Source organism: Dermacentor albipictus, chromosome 6 (assembly GCF_038994185.2).
Source record: "Dermacentor albipictus isolate Rhodes 1998 colony chromosome 6, USDA_Dalb.pri_finalv2, whole genome shotgun sequence".
Taxonomy (NCBI): Eukaryota; Metazoa; Arthropoda; class Arachnida; order Ixodida; family Ixodidae; genus Dermacentor; species Dermacentor albipictus.
This window is the reverse complement of record NC_091826.1, coordinates 102,933,776-102,952,996: the sequence shown is the minus strand read 5'-3', so window position 1 is coordinate 102,952,996 and position 19,221 is coordinate 102,933,776. Positions and strand designations below refer to the sequence as shown.

The 19,221-nt window shown below is 46.9% G+C and overlaps 1 protein-coding gene across 5 annotated transcripts in view; it reads left to right on the top strand.

The window, feature by feature from the left end:
- The window catches only part of LOC139061314 (uncharacterized), a 101,662-nt gene that overhangs the window by 51,046 nt on the left and 31,395 nt on the right, over positions 1–19,221 (top strand). For all 5 annotated transcript variants that reach the window (XM_070541152.1, XM_070541149.1, XM_070541151.1 and 2 more), the window contains one exon: positions 6,664–6,735. In XM_070541152.1, the coding sequence (XP_070397253.1) occupies positions 6,664–6,735 (72 nt within the window). The remainder of the gene's footprint in view (positions 1–6,663; positions 6,736–19,221) is intronic.

Below are 19,221 nucleotides of genomic sequence, written 5' to 3'. Positions count from 1 at the left end.
AAGATGAGGCTCCAAGTGCTTTTCTCCGACGTGATCATTCGGCAGAAGGACTCGATCCTTTCTTGGGATAGCTCGACACCGAAGGTCAATTTCTCTGTACAGCCTTTGTAACCCGTTCTAGAGCGGGGAACAAAATGTTTCCTGCCCATCACAATCGCATCTGCACGCCTGACACCAGAAGAAGAAACGCCGAGCCGTGTTGAGATAGGAGCGGGCGGCGCTAACACAGCAAACGTAAGCCTGTGACATCGTCACGCCATCTGTCGGAGAGTGACTAAAACATGCACCAGCGTTGGGACACTGCCGCTTCATGCCGCCATTCGACCAGCTAGCCTGTTACACTGTGAGTGAGAATAAAAGAACGCCGATGGACTCCTTTTTTTGTGTGAAAGGAAAACGCATGAAAGAGGTGACGCAGGCAGTCTGGTAGAGCATTTCGTGAAACAGAGCTAGTGAAGGGCGAAATACTTAGTACAGGGCAAAGAGGCACGCAAGAAACGTGTTTGATAGTTTCGTTTTCGAAGATTCCATACCACCATGACCAAGTTTTGCTACATTAGAAGGAACGATCAGTGCACGTGCCCCCTTACTGCATGTTGTGTTTCCGTGCTGTGCCTGCTCCCTCCTTTAAAAAGCATGTCTATAGCTCCAGCAGATGTATGCGTTAACAATCCAGTTGGTCCATTTAAATATATTGCGGAATGCCAGATCCATAAGGAGAATGCTCTTCTGCATTTGCATCACAAAAAACTAGCTTGACTACCCAGCGGTTAAAATATGCACATTGCTGCTTATCATGCAGGCATACCTTCTCGTGAACAGGTGTTTGAGGTAAAAACCTGCACAAACAAGAGGGAGGAGTGCTTTCCAAAAGCTATCGGTGATAAAGTAGCAGAGGGCTCACTGTTCTAACGAAAGAGGTGTTTAGAAGCGGCTAGAGCCATTAAACACATTATAGGACATAGATGCATTTCGTCTTGGTTTAGGAGCTCTTCTGCTACTAAAGAATGAAGAGGGACGGTACCGTGCTGTGTTGCACCTGAGGAGGTCGTTCAAACGTGCAGAGCTCAATTATTCCTCTACGATGCAGCAAGCTCTAGCATTTCAATGAACATTAAAGGATTTGCAACCGTACTTTATTTGCCAGATTTCAACGTAATATTTACCACCATGCATCTTGGTCGGTTTTGCACGCAAAACAAGGATATCACTGCCTCCTTCACAGGTCCCATTTTTTCGCAAGAGTGTGATGTTGATGTTATCTACAAATCGGGAGTTTTACTTAGCTCACAAGATTATTTATCAAAAAGGACACGACACCGTTGCACGCAGGATGCTCATCGCTTTCCTAACCTTCCAGATGCTGCCGTACTGGCTTTGTGCTGGTACGTGCCGTACCCCGGAACCCCTTCAGCAAACCGGATCGCCTTCCCTGAAGCCACCACAACCCTGGGCTACCCGCCCGCCTCTCGTCATCGAAGCCATGAAGACGAGTCCAGTTTTAGCGGCAGAAGCTTCTTTCACCTGGCAACACCCTACGAAGGCGACGTCACCAGTCACATGGTCAAGCCAAGCCGTATTTATTCGGCGTGGCAAAGCTGATCAGCTGGGGCACGACACCGCTGCACGCAGGAAGCTCATCGCTTTCCTAACCTTCCAGATGCTGCCGTACTGGTTTCGTGCTGGTACGTGCCGTACCCCGGAACCCCTTCTGCAAACCTGATCGCCTTCCCTGAAGCCATCACAACCCTGGGCTACCCGCCCGCGTCTCGTCACCGAAGCCGTGAAGACGAGTCCAGTTTTAGCAGCAGAAGCTTCTTTCACCTGGCAACACCCTACGAAGGCGACGTCACCAGTTACATGGTCAAGCCAAGCCGCATTGAAGCGGCGTGGCAAAGCTTATCAGCTGGGGCACGACACCGTTGCACGCAGGATGCTCATCGCTTTCCTAACCTTCCAGGTTAATCACTTACAAAATACTGAGGAATTTCGTAGCGACAATTGTTGTCTTCGCGGTGTCGTGCCCCTGCGACTTGAAATGGTGTAGAATTGTGCGTCTGTACAATGAAGCTGTTGCCTTTGCGTTTCGGTCCGATCTAATCCTCTTGCTCTCCGGAGATGTTGAACTTAACCCAGGCCCCGACAGAGACACAGTTTCTTCCCTTTCACAGACGATCAAAGAACTAAAAGAAATAATTTCAGAAATAGGTGCAAATATAAATGAGCTCAGAGAAACCAACGTTCTCAAAGACAACACAATTGCTGCTCTGACAAAGCGTATTTCTGTGCTAGAAAACGACCATCAGGACGAAGTAATTGCGACTCGACATAATGATGTCATCAAAGAGATAGCGCTGCTAAAGCCGAGAGCACTAACACAAGCAACAGAATGCGCCGTAATAACTTGCTTTTCCTCGGACTGGAAGACAACGAAAATGAAACATAAAAATAGTCTGGGAAAAAAAATAATAATTTCTGCGCTAGCAAGCTGGAAATGCATCTAGAGCCAAGCGCTATTGAATGTGCCCATCGCATAGGCAAATACCGTCCTGAAAGAAAGCGCCCGATAATTATCAAGTTGACTCATTTCAGTCAAAGGAATACATTCTGGCCTGTGGGCGGAAACAAAGGCAACAAACTTCGCTATACGTAAAGATTTCGCTCCTGCTACTCCCATCGCACGCTCTTAATGGTTAGGTTTCATACGACCACAAATATGTGCGTTCAAACTGCACGTAGGCAAGTTGCTCGTCAACAATAAGCGCTATCACTACGACCCTAGTTCTGACAGTGATTGAGACTACGAGTCCATTCATAAAGGCGCATGGAAACAGCACATCCCAAATAACAAGACACGAAAACGTGCAATGACGGACAACGAAGCCTATCACTTCAACCTCATCCCGCAATCGTACCTCATCTTTACCTCTCCTTAACATAGCCTTCACTAACATGCGCAGTTTGCTACCCAAACGAGAACAACTTCGCAGCTTCACTCACGACATCGATGCCGACATCATAGTACCAACTGAAACGTGGCTAAACAGAGACGTAAGAGATAGCGAAATTTTCCCTCCTAATTCCGGCTATGTTCTGCATCGCCATGATCGGAGCAACCAGAGAGGAGGGGTTGTTCTATTAGCTATCAGAAACACCTTCTCATCTTCCCTGATCAGTCGGGATGATAATCTCGAACAATTGTGGACTTGCGCTTACAGCGGTGATGGAAAGACAATTTTTGGCGTGTGCTGCAGGCCGCCGGACAGCCATCCGTCATTCTGCGATTCAATCCGTAAAGCACTAACCGACATCACTGACACATTCTCTAACGCACCTATTCACCTCTTTGGCGATTTCAATTACCCTAACATTAACTGGCCTCTGCTTTCTGTAACCAACAGGTCACCGTTATCAGAAGCTAAACAATTTATTGATCCTATGCTAGACTTCAACCTACATCTGGTGATATCAAGTCCTACAAGAGGAGATAACACCCTGGACCTTATGCTCACATATTGCCCCGATAGCGCAAGGAGCGTTACCACACCACCCGGTCTTAGCGATCACAACCTCATTCATATCTGCATGGCAATAGCACCTAAGAAAAAGTCACCCACAGCAAAAATAATAAAAGATTACAAAAGGGTGGACTTTGACGCCATCAGTAACGAACTGCAAATTTTTTAAATGATTTCCAGCAGTCTTACTTATCAAGAACTGTTGATAGCACCTGGGAACTTTATAAGAATGTATTGCTCAACCTAGGAGCTAGATACATACCAACAGTTCTCGTGAAATCTGACTTTAACAATGAATGGTTTAATAAACGACTAAAACTCTCCTTGCTAAAAAGAGAAGGCTTCACGAAAAAGCCAAACTTACAAATAACTCAGAAACATGTGAAAAATACGAACTGTGCGCTAACCAATATATTCAGGAGCTGACGATAGCCAAAGATAACTTCTTTAATCATGACCTTCTGACAATTCTACGATCAAACCCCAATAAATTCTGGCGCTTGCATTCTAGACACATTCTAGACAGATTGAACTAACAGATCCTTAGGGTAATCTCATCAATTCTGAGAAATGCGCGTAGGCTCTTAACGACTACTTTACCTCAGGTTTCTCCATCGCTAACGACACTCCCATTGAACCAATACCACCACTCTCAGTAAAATTAATGCCAGACTACAAGCTCAACCCTGATGGCATATGTAGCCTCATTAATTCACTCAAACTAACCACGTCAGCCGGGTGTGATGGAATCAACGCCAAAATACTAGTTAACACCAGTAACATTTCTAGCCAAGTAATACATCTAATATTTACGCAATCCTTAAAGACTGAAAGCTTGCCCGACGACTGGAAGACGGCCCATGTCGTACCAATCTTCAAGAGTGGCGACCGCTCCCGTGCTATAAATTAGCGCCCAATTTCTCTGACCAGCATTCCTTCTAAACTTCTATAACATATAATCTCATCCAACCTAATCTCTCACCCGGAATCTATCAACTTCTTTTACCCTCACCAGCACGGCTTCAGAAAACTATTTTCATGCGAGACCCAACTCGCCGAGTTCACCTATGACATTCTAAGTTTCATGGACCTTCATTTGCAGATTGACGGCATTTTCTGGGATTACTCAAAAGCATTCGACCGCGTTTCCCACAATCACCTACTTCAAAAACTCGCATCTATCGCAATCCCAAATAGCATGCTTACCTGGCTTGAACACTTCTTAAAAGGGCGCACACAGTATACCTCTGCAAATAACCATAATTCATCTCTTAGCAGCGTAACATCTGGTGTGCCACAGGGTGCTGGTTTATCGCCTCTACATTTCCTCGTCTACATCAATGACTTACCTGCTAACATTAAGAATAAATTACGTCTTTTCACGGAAGACTGTGTCCTATATTCCCCAATCAAAGGCTCGAATGAAATCGCCGCACTACAACAGGATCTCGATTCCATTGCAGTATGGTGCGAGAAATGGTACATGTCGCTTAACCTTGCTAAATGCAAAGCTCAGTCATTCACCCGCAACCACAGTCACACCCACACAATAAATTCTGCTCCTATCAATTATGCCCCGTCTTACAAATATCTCGGCGTTCACATGACATCGACACTATCATGGGCAACTCATGTTGACACCATCTGTTCTAATGCTTCACACACCCTTGGATATTAAAAACGCAACTTGAAGGCCGCATCACAAGAAATAAAAAAGCTAGCATATCTAGCATTCGTACATCCTCAGTTGGAATATGCGTCATCTATCTGGCACCCTTCCCAATTATATCTAATCTATGACATAAAAGCAATACGAAATCGCGCTGCTCGGTTTATAACTTCCAATTACTCTCGTGATACCAGCATAACCGCACTAAAACGTACACTTGAACTACCATGACTTGCTTCCCGCCGGATCATCTCTCGCCTCTGCTTGCTTCACACCTTTTATGACCATCCACACTCCAGGTATTCTGTTAAATCCACCCTTACGTACATCATCTCGCTTAAGCCACAGTCGTCCCATAGCAAACATTAACACCCGATCGTCTGCCATGAACACTTCATTCTTTGCCGATGCTATAACCCATTAGAACCATCTCCCAGAAGATATCGTGTCATGCAATGACCGTGAAACGTTCCGCGAAATGTTGAATAACCACACTGCCTGATTGCCTATACCACCGACCCTTACTCTAACATGATGTTCCTTTTTTTTCACAATTGTCCTTGGCTTGCATTTGTTTATTGTTTCTTTACTGTTCTGTACATTTCTTCTAACATTGTTGCAAGAAATAAAGCCCTCCCTTATGTAATGCCTCCTGGCCTTTAAGGTGAAAATAAATGAAATCAAATCAAATGAATTGCACTATCATCTGGACTATCAACTTCTGGACCTAGCTAATCAGGCATTGGGTGCGCGCGTGCACACACACGCAGACAATTTCTCTAACGCGCTCTTTACCGCAACTATGCGACTTGTTTCCCACACTTCACACACACACTCCTTTCCACTTTGACATTCCTGATGCTAATCCAATAAAATGTACTTGTCGAACATTTCGCCAGTGCTTCTATGCCGACATGCAACCACGAATTCTAACGAAATTATGGTTGGCAACTGCGAAAATTGCGTGCAATTCTATCGCGACAATACATATATCATTCCCTTGCGTGCCTCATTCACGAACTTTAACCTTCGGAACATACCTCATTGTTTTGTAAAAGCTGCCGCGAGAATCTTGTTCAATATCTAATGAAAGTTAGCAGCTAATCTGTCAAAATGACTAGTAGGCAACTTTTAGCACAAAGTTAGAAGTGCTTTCATATGGCTACTGTATTTTTAAAGTACATTTGGAATACGCCTTTAAAACATTATTTACTGTCTTTGTGCTTTTTTGTATGGTAGCCCCCTTACACCCTACACGTCCTGTAATGCATTCCTGATCCTGAGACAAGACGTGTGAGAAACGAAGTCCAAACGTACAAGAATTGCATTGTATAGCTCTCTTGCTTTCCATAACACGTGAGAATTGTGGTACTGTGTAGGTTTGCCATGCAGAAAGTTAAATGTTACTGAAACATATTTGCTTTTGTTTCCGATGTGTCAGAATCCAGTGACAGAATTGAATGTTTGCTTTTGTAGAGGGAGCAGCCGTTGCACAGGATGTGGCACCGGCAGCGGACTCATCTGACGAAGATGACAATGCGCAAATAAGTGAGTGTTTTCAGTATTGCAGTGCTGGAATGGCAGTCGTAACTGCATCGTATGCCCGGCTAACCTACAGGTTTGATTTGCTGCACTATATGGGTGCAGAAGGAAACTTCATGGCTGTTTCGTCAAATTGGGGTATATAGACGTTGTTCACTTCATCGTGTTTCATAACCTGAATTCTGATTTGAGGTTTACTTGTGGTTAAATCTGGCTGGTTCCTGTCCAGAGCGTAAAGCCTGACAGGTTGTTTCAATGTCTAAAGCTAAATGTTTAATATATAATTACTGCTAGATCATCACAGCCAGCCAACTTCTCATCTGTGCTATGCGGCACCATTAAGGGGTAGAATAACGGTTTCCTCTACATTATAGTACATGACTTCTCAGTTATGACTACTGTTTGTGCTGCAGTTTTTATCTGATGGTGCATTGAATTCAACTTTGGTGTACCATTGTTCTGGTGCAGCAGTTAATTTTTATATTTCTGTTTTCCGAAATGCTTGTTGCAATGTCTGACGCTTTACATGGGTTTAATAATGTTTAGTATAAAAATTTATGTACCTTACACCTTCTTTTTGGGCAGTAGAAAGGGCTGCAGTACTCGAAATAAGAAGACACACAACGAAGTTTGTACAGGACGCAAGGAATAATTGCCCATTGAAATCTCGAGGTTTGAAGCAATGACGGCCGGCTTTGGGGAACAAAAATACAATTAATTAGAATTGATAGTTGGGATGAGTTTGTGCGACAGCGATGTATACGGAGCTGTTCAATGTCAATTTCGAGTTTCATTCTGGGATCGGGGTGGTAAGCAAGTTTTCAAATATTGCGCAGCTGTTGCAAAACATACCAATAAGTGAATACTTTGTTTAGCGCAAAACGACAGAGACAAGAAAGACGACAGGACAAGGCGCTACTCTCAACTGACATCATTTTATTGCGTCACTCCTTTATAGACCGCTCAAACTAGAGGAACATGCGCAGTGAGCACCATGTGGTGGAGCCACCAACATCCGATCCCAAGAGCGCACTGTTAGATATGGAGCTGGTTCCTGCGATTACTTCGAGTTCCCCAGACCACATCGGATTGCAGCACAGCTAATTGAGGAATGCAGAAGCAGGAAAGCGCATTCCAGAGAAGCGGCCGAGCAGACAAGTTTAAGGCAACGAGTTTGCATGCCAACAAGTTCGTGCGCCGCCGGGATTAGCAGGTGGGGATCCGACAATGAAGCAGGTGCAGCCCTCCCCTTCTCTTTGTTCGAAGTGCATTGCCAATCTGCGATGCAAGACCGCAGCAAGCCGCCAGGTGTGACACCACGACACGGGCGCCTACCATTGGCTGAAAGTGGCGTCATCGGAGTGGACTCTCCCATTGGTCAAACATGACGTGACTTGCAGTGCTCGAAGGGTTTATAAGAAGCCTTCCAGAGAGACCTGAACATTCTGGGACATGCCCTGATTCCCTGATTCACCTCTCTCGAACTTCTTGCCGCGGGCCGCAGCGTCCGAGTTGCTGCCGACCCGTAATGACAGTACGCCTGTTACTTGACGCTCACCTCTCTGTAAATAATGTAGAATAAATCCTCCAAGTTTTGGGTATTTCATCCCGAAGTCCCGTCGTCCAAACCCTACATGTGGTGGCAGCGGTGGGATCGCCTCCGAACGCATCAGCTGGTGGCAGCGCTACGAATCAACCTTCGTCGAGAGAGATCGTAAGGAACCGGGAAGAGCGAAGAAGAGAGAGCCTTCGTCGAAAGAGGTCCGAAGAAACTGGGAGTAGCGAAGAAGGAGCGAGCCTTCGACCCAGGGAGTCCGGAGGATCCGGGAACAGCGGACGAACGAACCGGATGGCAGGGTGCTGCAACCGTAAGTGAGCGCGTGGTTTTTTTCCTTATGATTCGCCAGACTCAAAGGTTGTGTGTTCAATGTTGATAGTTCTGGGAATCGGGAGTTTGTTGCATTGTGTGTTTGCACAAATTAATTAAGGAAAACAGTTTTAACCACCTGTCGGGGCAGCTGCCATGGATCTTAGAAGGTTGACGAGGTTAGACTTGTTGTTGGTGTGCGACGATTTGGGAGTTGAGGCGGACGAACGGATGGAAACGCCAGCTATCATAAAGGCGATTAACGATAGTGGCAATGATGATGAAAGTATTAGGCTTGCTTGGGAGGTGATACAGGAGCCACGGGAGCGTGTGCGTCGTGTACGTTTGCGAGAGCGTCGTGAGCTTAGGAGTGAGCGTCAGCGTGAAGAACGCGAGAATGAACGGAAGCAGGAGCTTCAAGAACTTACTCTTAGGTGTCAGCGTCACGAACGTGAGAAGGCACGCGAACGTGAGAATCAACGTACGCTTGAGCGAGAGGAAAAGTATGAAAGAGAGAAGGCAGCACTGATCAAAGAGATACAGTATTGTGATCAGTTATTGGCACAGAAACAACGGCTGTCTGAGAATTCTGTAGGTAGTACAGCGCGAAAGGATGAGGAAGCATCGAGCGTATTTTCGCCAGAAGCCGACGAAAACAGTAGTGCCTGTGAGATTAGCTGCAGAGTCATAAGTGAAGGGAAAGGGCTAGCCGCTAACGATGCCTTAGTGGCAACAGAGGCCGTTAAAGGCCGCAAGGAGAGCGACGAGGTGCTGTGCCAACAGATGACTGTAGAGACAGCTAGGCCAGCTGCGAACAAATTGGCACAGTTACCGAGCGTGTGCGTCGCTGGTAATGTTAGCGAGGTTGCTAGCGAGGAAAAGGGCACTGCTGACCCGACAGAAGCGAGCACCCATGTCAGGCCAGAGGTGCGTGCAGAAGTGAAGTGCGAGCTGGACGATGCAGTTGAGAATAGTTCTCGGGGTGGCGAGCTCCGTAGCTCACGAGAGAACAACTGCATTGTTCAGGGATCGGTGCGGCTCTCCGCCAGTCTAGATAGCCTAGAAAGGGATGGTTCAGTTAATAATCATTCGGACTGTGCGCGTGAGACAGCGATCGATACCGACGGGCTGTGTGCCGATGCACAGCGTGAGCTGGGCAATGTAGCAGAGGGCAGTTCGCAAGAGTGCGAGTTGTCTTACTCGAGTAAAGCCTGCTGCATTGTGCCAGAGTCGGTTGAGCTGTCCGCCAGTCGAGGCAGAGCGAGTGTTGATTTAAGTGAGAATCACTCAGACTGTGCGGGTAAGAGACCGATCCGGGCCGAAGAAATGTGTACCGGCCAGCACGAAGCACGAGGCGACATGAAAGTGAGTGCGAAGAGAAAGCGCCGTAAAAAGAAGCGCGTTAAAGACCGAAAGTCGGTAATTAATGTAGCGCCGCCAAAGATGGCGAGAAACCCAAATGGGCAGGGCGCGAGGAAAAAGATGCGGTCGTCTCGGACGATGTTGACGCATCGAAAACGTTCAAGCCACCGGTCAAAGGGGGACCGCGAAGAATGTTCTGCGCGGACGCGGACAAAGGGCACGGGGCAGTTAAGCTCCTCGTCGTTCCGTAGTTCTTCTTATAGCTCAGCGTGCAGTTCGAAGAAACGCAAGGTGGCAGGACGAGACCAGGTGGGGAGTAGCGACGCGGTCAATCGAGTTTGTGTTGAAAGCGGGGCGCGAGGACGCAAATTGGCAGGAGACCGTAGCGTCTTGGGGGAGCTGATAGTGAATCAGCCCTTTTGTTGTCTCTCGGCAGCCAGAGTAGCTTTCAGACCACGTCCACCCCGGGTTAGACTCAAAGTATGAGTCAGACGTAAGCGTTTGCAAAGGGAGGCCAAGAGCCCTTCCGTAGAAGTAAAACGTGTTAGTTTGTTTTATTTTTGGGCATCGGAAAGTTTTCGCGATTTGAGAGTAGGATTTCTTTCAATATGTAAGGTTTGAGCTTTGTTTGTGTTTTCGTTCGAGAAGCTCGAGATTTGAAAGATGCGTTTTAAGTAAACATGTAGTCTCGCGAGATGCTCATTAATAAGTAGATAGGCTTTTTTTTGTGTGTGTGTGAGTAACCTGAAGGTCAAGGTTATCGTTGAGAGGCCTATCGTAACGCGCGTGTGTGTTATTTAACCTTCTTTCTTTTTAAGTGTTTTTGAATTTTCTAAGGTTAAGCGCGTAGGTTTTTAGTAAGTGCATCATTTGCATTGAGAGGCGTTCTTAGTTCCTTTAGCGCGTGTCCTGTGTGGACGGAAGGAAGCAGATTTATGACTGGGTTGCTAGTGTGTGTTGAGGGCAGCCATATTCTGACTTCTTTAGTGAACGTGCGTGGAAAGAGTTAGTAGAAGACGCATCATTTTAAGAGTTCTGCGGAGTGTGTAAGTCCCGCAAGTTTAATTGTTCGTTTACGTCACGTGTCCTGTAGGACCTTCAGGGAAGAAACGTGAGTAAGCGTGAATGAAAAGTTTGCCTACAATGCAAGTACGCGTTCTGTTTAGTGACCACAAGGCTAGTGCGCTTGTGATTACGTACTTGTGAGGTTGACCAGATTGTTCAGTGGCACCATTACGTGCGATAAGTACGCCACTGCGATAGATCGGAAACATGCTGTTCGTGTGGTTAGGCCACTTAAGTTATGTTCGGCTGTTTTCATTTGTTGTTTGCATCGTCAACGACCCTTTTGTTTTGCAACAACAATAGTACTCTGGTCTTGTCGGCAATCGAGGAGAAATGGATAGCTGTTTGGAAGGGTGGTTGGAACTGTTGTCAAAATTGGGGAACTAAAAGATCAGGGTTCATTTTGACGCAGTAATAGCCTGGCGAGTCAGGGGTGAAGAGCCTGCGCTTACGCGTGGTGCAGCGCTGTGCTGTTTTGTTTGTTTGACGTCTGTTCTCCAGGGCGAAGGATCCCGAAGTTCGTCAAACGAGGCTCGACCCCAGTACCCTGCAGCTTCTTTCAGCGTTCCTCATGGCCAGCGAATTGATTTCACCGGCCATTCAGAACAACCGGGGCGAGGACGAGCTGTTAGATATGGAGCTGGTTCCTGCGATTACTTCGAGTTCCCCAGACCACATCGGATTGCAGCACAGCTAATTGAGGAATGCAGAAGCAGGAAAGCGCATTCCAGAGAAGCGGCCGAGCAGACAAGTTTAAGGCAACGAGTTTGCATGCCAACAAGTTCGTGCGCCGCCGGGATTAGCAGGTGGGGATCCGACAATGAAGCAGGTGCAGCCCTCCCCTTCTCTTTGTTCGAAGTGCATTGCCAGTCTGCGATGCAAGACCGCAGCAAGCCGCCAGGTGTGACACCACGACACGGGCGCCTACCATTGGCTGAAAGTGGCGTCATCGGAGTGGACTCTCCCATTGGTCAAACATGACGTGACTTGCAGTGCTCGAAGGGTTTATAAGAAGCCTTCCAGAGAGACCTGAACATTCTGGGACATGCCCTGATTCCCTGATTCACCTCTCTCGAACTTCTTGCCGCGGGCCGCAGCGTCCGAGTTGCTGCCGGCCCGTAATGACAGTACGCCTGTTACTTGACGCTCACCTCTCTGTAAATAATGTAGAATAAATCCTCCAAGTTTTGGGTATTTCATCCCGAAGTCCCGTCGTCCAAACCCTACAGCACTCATGCGACAGAATCCAAAAAACCGAATTCAGCGCTGTACAAGGTTAAGGAAGGCACACTAATGCACTGTGACCCCAATGACTGAATGAAAAATGCTTCCGATAACTCTCGGGCGGTGGTGTTACGGCTCGTCTTCAAAATCGTGGTATCACGAAACAGGGGTTTGCACTTGCATGTTTTACAATGCAGAGCCAAATTGGAACCTGTGCCTATTGGTATGGATCGCTCATGTTCTCTAAGGCGCTCGTTAACACAGCGGCCTGACTGCCCTACATACACTTTGCCACATGACAAGGGAATCTTATAAACGACACCGACGCTGCAATCTACAAACTTCACGTGGTTCTTTTCACAAACAGGTTTTTTACTTGTTTTAGAAATACGGTTGCACAACATTGACAGTTTCTGAGCAGCAGAAAACACTATCGGAATTTGGTATCTAGTGGCAACATTCTTTAGATTGTGAGCCACAATCTAAACTACCAAATTCCGATAGTGTTTTCCGCTCCTCAGAAACTGTCAATGTTGTGCAACCGTATTTCTAAAACAAGTAAAAAACCTGTTTGTGAAAAGAACCACGTGAAGTTTGTAGATTGCAGCGTCGGTGTGGTTTATAAGATTCCCTTGTCATGTGTCAAAGTGTATGTAGGGCAGCCAGGCCGCTGTGTTAACGAGCGCCTTAGAGAACATGAGCGATCCATACCAACAGGCACAGGTTCCAATTTGGCTCTGCATTGTAAAACATGCAAGTGCAAACCCCTGTTTCGTGATACCACGATTTTGAAGATGAGCCGTGACACCACCGCCCGAGAGTTATCGGAAGCATTTTTCATTCAGTCATTGGGGTCACAGTGCATTAGTGTGCCTTCCTTAACCTTGTACAGCGCTGACTTTGGTTTTTTGGATTCTGTCGCATGAGTGCGCTCTTGGGATCGGATGTTGGTGGCTCCACCACATGGTGCTCACTGCGCATGTTCCTCTAGTTTGAGCGGTCTATAAAGGAGTGACGCAATAAAATGATGTCAGTTGAGAGTAGCGCCTTGTCCTCTCGTCTTTCTTGTCTCTGTCGTTTTGCGCTAAACAAAGTATTCATTTATTCGCACCAACTAGCCCGCCAACGCATTGTGCGATACCAATAAGGTGACAATGTCAATTAAGGTGCCATGAATATTCGACTAACATATGAATGCAATGGTAGGGTTGTCACAAAAAACCCTCCAATATATATGACATAAGAACAAGCATTACCTGCTGCGCTTAGTGCATGGATACGACCTTCAGGGCATGCTGCACGTGTCACTACATTGTCGACTTGTTTGTTGTGTTCTTGTTGCAACAGACTCATGCACAATGTGTCTTTTGTAAACATAATTGAAATTCACCCACAAAATTAGTGCAGACTTAATCAAGTCAAGGACCTGCCTCGCGGAACGCTTCCGAGTCACAGCCTACTCATTCCACACCCACAGCGCCGCATTCGACTCCGCTTCGATGTACCTCCACTGCTTCACGCTTTCCTAGTATTCGCGGATTGATGAACCACGGTACATATGTTTGGAGCGAAGGCGGGGCACGCCTAGACTCACAGCACCGCCATTGTCCGACCTTCCGTGTATGATGGTCTGTTCTGTTTCGTGTTTTCGAACAGAGGCCTCACATTGGCTCCCGTTCCCACATTTCTTGTCCCCCTCATGCCTCGTAGTCACCGACGAGATCATCAGCGCTCTTGCCTAGCTGCTTGCGTTCCTGCTGCAATCTATCGTCTGTAGCACGAGCCGGGCTCTCCCCTTGTCATATAATGTAGGTTTCATATAATAATTACTCGAGAGAACTCTAGTGCTACTCTCAACGGCAGCTGCAGTAGCAGTGGTTGCACCAGCGTGGGAGTTATGGGAGGTACATGGATTTGCCTAATTTCGTCCTTTTGGCTTCAAGTGGCTTTGTGACTTCGTAGCTCGCCATTTTCAACAGTGTACTGTGTAATTGGTAGTTAAATAAACATTAACATTGTCCGACAGCAGGATTTGAACACAGTACCTCAATCACAGACGCCGGATATTGAAACCATTAGGCCACAGATGCATGTATCGATAAACGATGTGAAGCACCCTTACGAATTTGTCGCAGGCATCAGTCACCTTGAGATGTTTCGTGAGTTTCGATTTGCCCACTTCGACAAGCTCAACATTTTCAATTAGAGTTGCGATTGTTTTGATTGCTATGAAATTTACGACAGTAAGATTTATAGAGGGTAACATACAAAGCCGCAAAAACTTCTGAATACACAAGCACGAATATGCGACAAATCCACGTACCTCCCATCATCCCCATGGCAGGACGACTGCAGCACCAGAGTTAGCACCAGTATATTGTAGGAAACCCTATGCCCCTTGTCCTCGAAAGCCGGATCACGGGTTCAAACGTATCCTCTCGCTCCATTCCTTCGCGTAGCGCTGTTTGGGTTACTCTCGCTGCTACCCTCCACTCCGGCTTCGCCGTCCCTTCTCCCACTGTCGCGGCACTGCAGCGGTGCCGGTGGCGGGCGCGCCTTACCGCTTCGCGCCTGATCCTCGGTTATCCACTCCTTCGTCTCTGCGTCTCGTGGCTGTATGGCTCTCTGCCGCGTCTATCGCTTCCCCGTTTGCGGAGCGCGTTCCTCTGTGTCACATATCGCCTCTGGCAGTGCTTGCGCCTGGCTGTCCTGCCACCTCCACTCTTGCCCTGTACATCCCCTTAGCTGGCGCAATGCCGTTGCGGTGACACTAAAAACAATTCTAGCGTTTCGTCCTGTTACTGTCCGTAGTGAAGAGTGCGTGACCTCTACTGGATACCCGTGTTCTCCGGGCATTTTCTCATGCCAGCTCTTAAGGAAGAATAAATATTTGCTACTCTCCCCCCCCCTTTCTCCACTACTGTGAACCACTCCACTACTGTGAACCACTATATTATCACCAGAGGGGCGACTCGATAGCGGCGTATTGCAGTGTGTGCTACCGAATGCGATACGCAGAACCGCTTACGTTTTGTACTGCGTGTTCTGTATGCATTACTAAGAAGCGCAATAGTAGGCCAATTTCTTTTCACGTGTCCAGCGCACACTGGAGGAAGGTTTGGAACGAATGTCGGGAATGTGTACAGGGAGACTAAAGCGAAACAAAAAATAAGTTAAATAAGACTAACGGAGCATCGTTTGAGAACCCTGCAGGCAGTCATTTCAAAAACATTGTTTGAATATTAGATGAGAAAATGAAGATACAAGTATCAGTATATTATTTCGCACCGAAACCCCAGTGCCGGTATATCAGCGTGACGTCAGGGATTGCAAAGTATGTTTTTGCATTTGTGCCGCGTCGGCTGAATAGAGGTTCCCTAAACTTGCCATGCTTCATATTTGGCTCCTTTAGAACACAATGTAGTCAATCTGTTCCGCTATATATAATTAGGAGGCCAAAGAAGATGCCATCGGAATCGAAGACGTCACTGAGCCTCCAGGTGCGGGAACTGAAGTAGGCGTCGCCACCCGTATTTCGTTATTGCGCTCTTTTTAGCTCACCAAACGTCCTATCGTTATAAGAGTGATATTTTTGGTGTTGTGGAACGGCAATTTAGTGATGCAGAAGAAATCACTCTTCACTTTAGTGTCCCTTTAACGCCTCCTTCACATCCGCCGCGGGTAGGGCCGATATTGCGCCATCTTCGGGAGCGGCCCTGGTGAGGGGAGTGCTTGACGCCTGCCTCACCTTCGTCGCGGGTCGGCTCGGCACTGCATTATCTTGCACCATCTGCACTATGCATAGACTCACTGCACCGCCATCAATGCCCCTTTCCTGCATCTTCTGTTGTACACGTTTTTGTAATATTCGCAGATTGACGGCACGCTGTTAGAAGGTTTCCAAGTGGGTCGCGGCACCATCATTTTCTTTCCTTCGCCGCATCTCCTCTGTGTTTTTCTAATATTCGTGCATCCAAGGCACTTTCTAGGAAGGTTTGGAACGACAGTGAGGGAAGCCTACACTGGCAGGGCCACCGTCAGCGCCCCTTTCCTGTATGTCCTCTGGTTCACGTTTCTCTACTATACGCAAATTCGCGGGACGCAGTTAGAAGGATTGCAACAAAACTCGGGCCGTCTACACTCCCGGCACCGTCGTTGTCCCCCTTCCCTGTATATTCACTGCTTCTTTTTTTCCTAATATTTTCGCATCCACAACACGCTGAAGAAAGGTTAGGAAGAAAAGCGACGGAAGCTTTGGCTAACAAATCAACATTTTACACCCTCCTTTAATGTATCTCCTTTGTGTTTTTCTAGTATTCGCGTATGCACGGTAACGCTGGAGCAGGTTTGGAAGCAAAATAGAGAAATCGAGACTCGCAGCACCCTAATTAGCCCCCTCTCGGGTATATACTCTGTTCAATATTTTTCTAGTATTTGCGCATCCAAGGCAATGCCGAGGGCTGGTTATGAAGGAAAGTGGCCGGATGTTCAAACTCACGGTGTCAGCACTGTTCTAGGTTTTCCTAGTGCTCCCGCATTCATTCCAACGCTGGAGCAGGTTTTTAGAATAAAATAGGCGAAGTCCAGACTCACATCGATGTGTTTGGCTCCGTATCCTTGTACAGTGTAACCTTTGTTTGGCATTCTAGTATGCTTCACATTGCATTTACAGCTACATTAGAGCAAATTTGTTATTTATTACTTGGAAGTACAGACTTATGGTGCTGTGCTTCACTCCCCTTTCTTCTATCTCCTCTGCTTCGTGTTTTCCCTCTATTCACATATCTTGGCAGGTTTTGAAGGAAAGTGCGGGCAGTCCAGACTTACGTTATCGAATTTGGAGCCTCTACCCTTTATCTTCTCGATTTCGTGTTTTCCTACTATTTGCACATACATGGCACGCTGGAGGAAGGTGTGGAAGGAAAGTGGCGGAAGTTTAGGCTCATAGCGCAGCGTTTTACACTCTCCTTTACTGTACCTCCTTTGCTTTGCATTTTTCTAGAATGTGCGTATGCACGGTAATGCTCGAGTAGGTTTCGAAGGAAAATGGGGAAGTGAAGACTCTTGGCGCCCCGTTAGACCTCGTTCCCTGTACATATTGTTTAGCTTCAATAAGGCCAGCATGTTCAAAAGGAAAGTGGGTGATGGCCAGACTCGCAGTGCCCGTACTGTTCGAGATTTTTTAGTGCTCGTGATTCCCTTGCAACGCAAGAACAGGTTTTTGGAAAAAGAATTGAAGGAAGACCAGAGTCGTCGCGCCGTGTTTGTCCCCCTATCTTTGTATATTATGTTTCGCATTGTTCTAGTATTCCAGTGTTCGCATCTACATTGGAGCAAGTTTGGTAGTAATTTGGGGTAAGTACAGATTAACAGCGCCGTGTTTGAATCCTTTTCTCTCTATCACTTCTGCTTCGCCTTCTTATATTCACGAATCAACGGCATGCCGAAGGCAGGTTTTGAAGGAAAGTTGTAGTCCAGATCTATATGTTGCCGCATTTGAACCCCCTTCCTTTGTATTTCCTCTGATTCATGTTTTTATATTATTCCCGCATCCACTGCACGCTGGGGGAAGGTTTAGAAGGAAAATGGCAGAAGTTTAGGCTCGCAGTGCAGTGTTCTGCAACCTCCCTTGCTGTATCTCTTTTGTTTCGCATTTTTCTAGTACAGTCTATCCCGCATATATCAAATTATTGCCTATATCGAAGAGTTGAAAAATCCCCTGGGGAATCTCATGCAAAAGTATTGCGCTATTGTTCCGCGTATATAGAGCTCCCGTGCACCGGCATATCGATGTATCGAACTCCATGGTGAGCCACGCCCCCGCAAGTGTGCTTCCCCTCACGAACATCTCGCGATGTTCCCGCGATCTCACGCGCCCCACCCCGCACTGTGAGAAAAGGACGTGTGGGTAAAAGGCACGTGACGAGGGTTGATTGGTTGTGAAAGGGAGCGCGAGGGAGAAACCATTCTGACCGCATGCACCCGTTTCCTTTGTTTTGGTTGGCCGACACCGCTGGCGCAGCGAAAAGAACGACGTCAGTGAGGGTATGGTGAGGATACAGAAGGCACTAGAAGGAAGCAATATGAGGCTTAGTCTCATACAATCAAGCGGATACAATAGCAGAGCAGCAGCTTCCAGGTTTATTTTATGCGGACGGCATTTTGTTGCTAGCTAACAAGCAAAGTGATTTGCAACGTCTGGCTGTTATCTGTGAACAGGAAGGCTGCAATTTAGGTTTGCAATTTAGCGTGAGAAAATCGGGTTTTATTGTATTCAATGAAAACAGTGAACAGCCAGTGGCATTACAAGGCCGGGAAATAGCTCGGATAAAAGAATGTGAATACCTTGCTATATAGATAGACGAAGGCACTAGATATATGGAAAAACAGCAAAAAATAATAAAAGTAAGGGGAAATGAAATGCAGCCATAATGAAACACAGGGCTGTGGGGCTGTAGTAGGTACGAAGTGTTCCGAAGTGTGTGGAAAAGTGTAACGGTGTCTGGACCTACCTTTGGAAATGTAGTTGTTTGCTTGAAATCAGGGGTACAATCGAGACTTGATGGCAACCAAATGGCGGTGGGTCGCTTTACGTTGGGTTCACACGGGAAGACTACAAATGAAGCTCTACAGATTGATATGCACTGTACTAGTTTTGAAGTGAGGGAATCTCACAGTACAATTGATTATGAGGAATGACTGAGGAATATGAAAGACAATGCTTTGGCTGAGAGAGTGTTGAGGTATTTGTTTTTGCAGGAAAAAGCCTTGATTCACGGTGGTGGATAAGAACTAGGAAGGTGATCAGCAGGTATGCGGCCTGTTGAGTGAGCAGCACAGAAACGATGAACGTCGAGCGGAAAGTCGGAGAGGCTGATATAATCTATTGCGGGCTGGCAGTTTTAAAGTAAAGCTGTCATGATTAACTACTTGACCACCGGCCTCCTTTAAGCTTTGGGTTGAGCGAGAGCAGG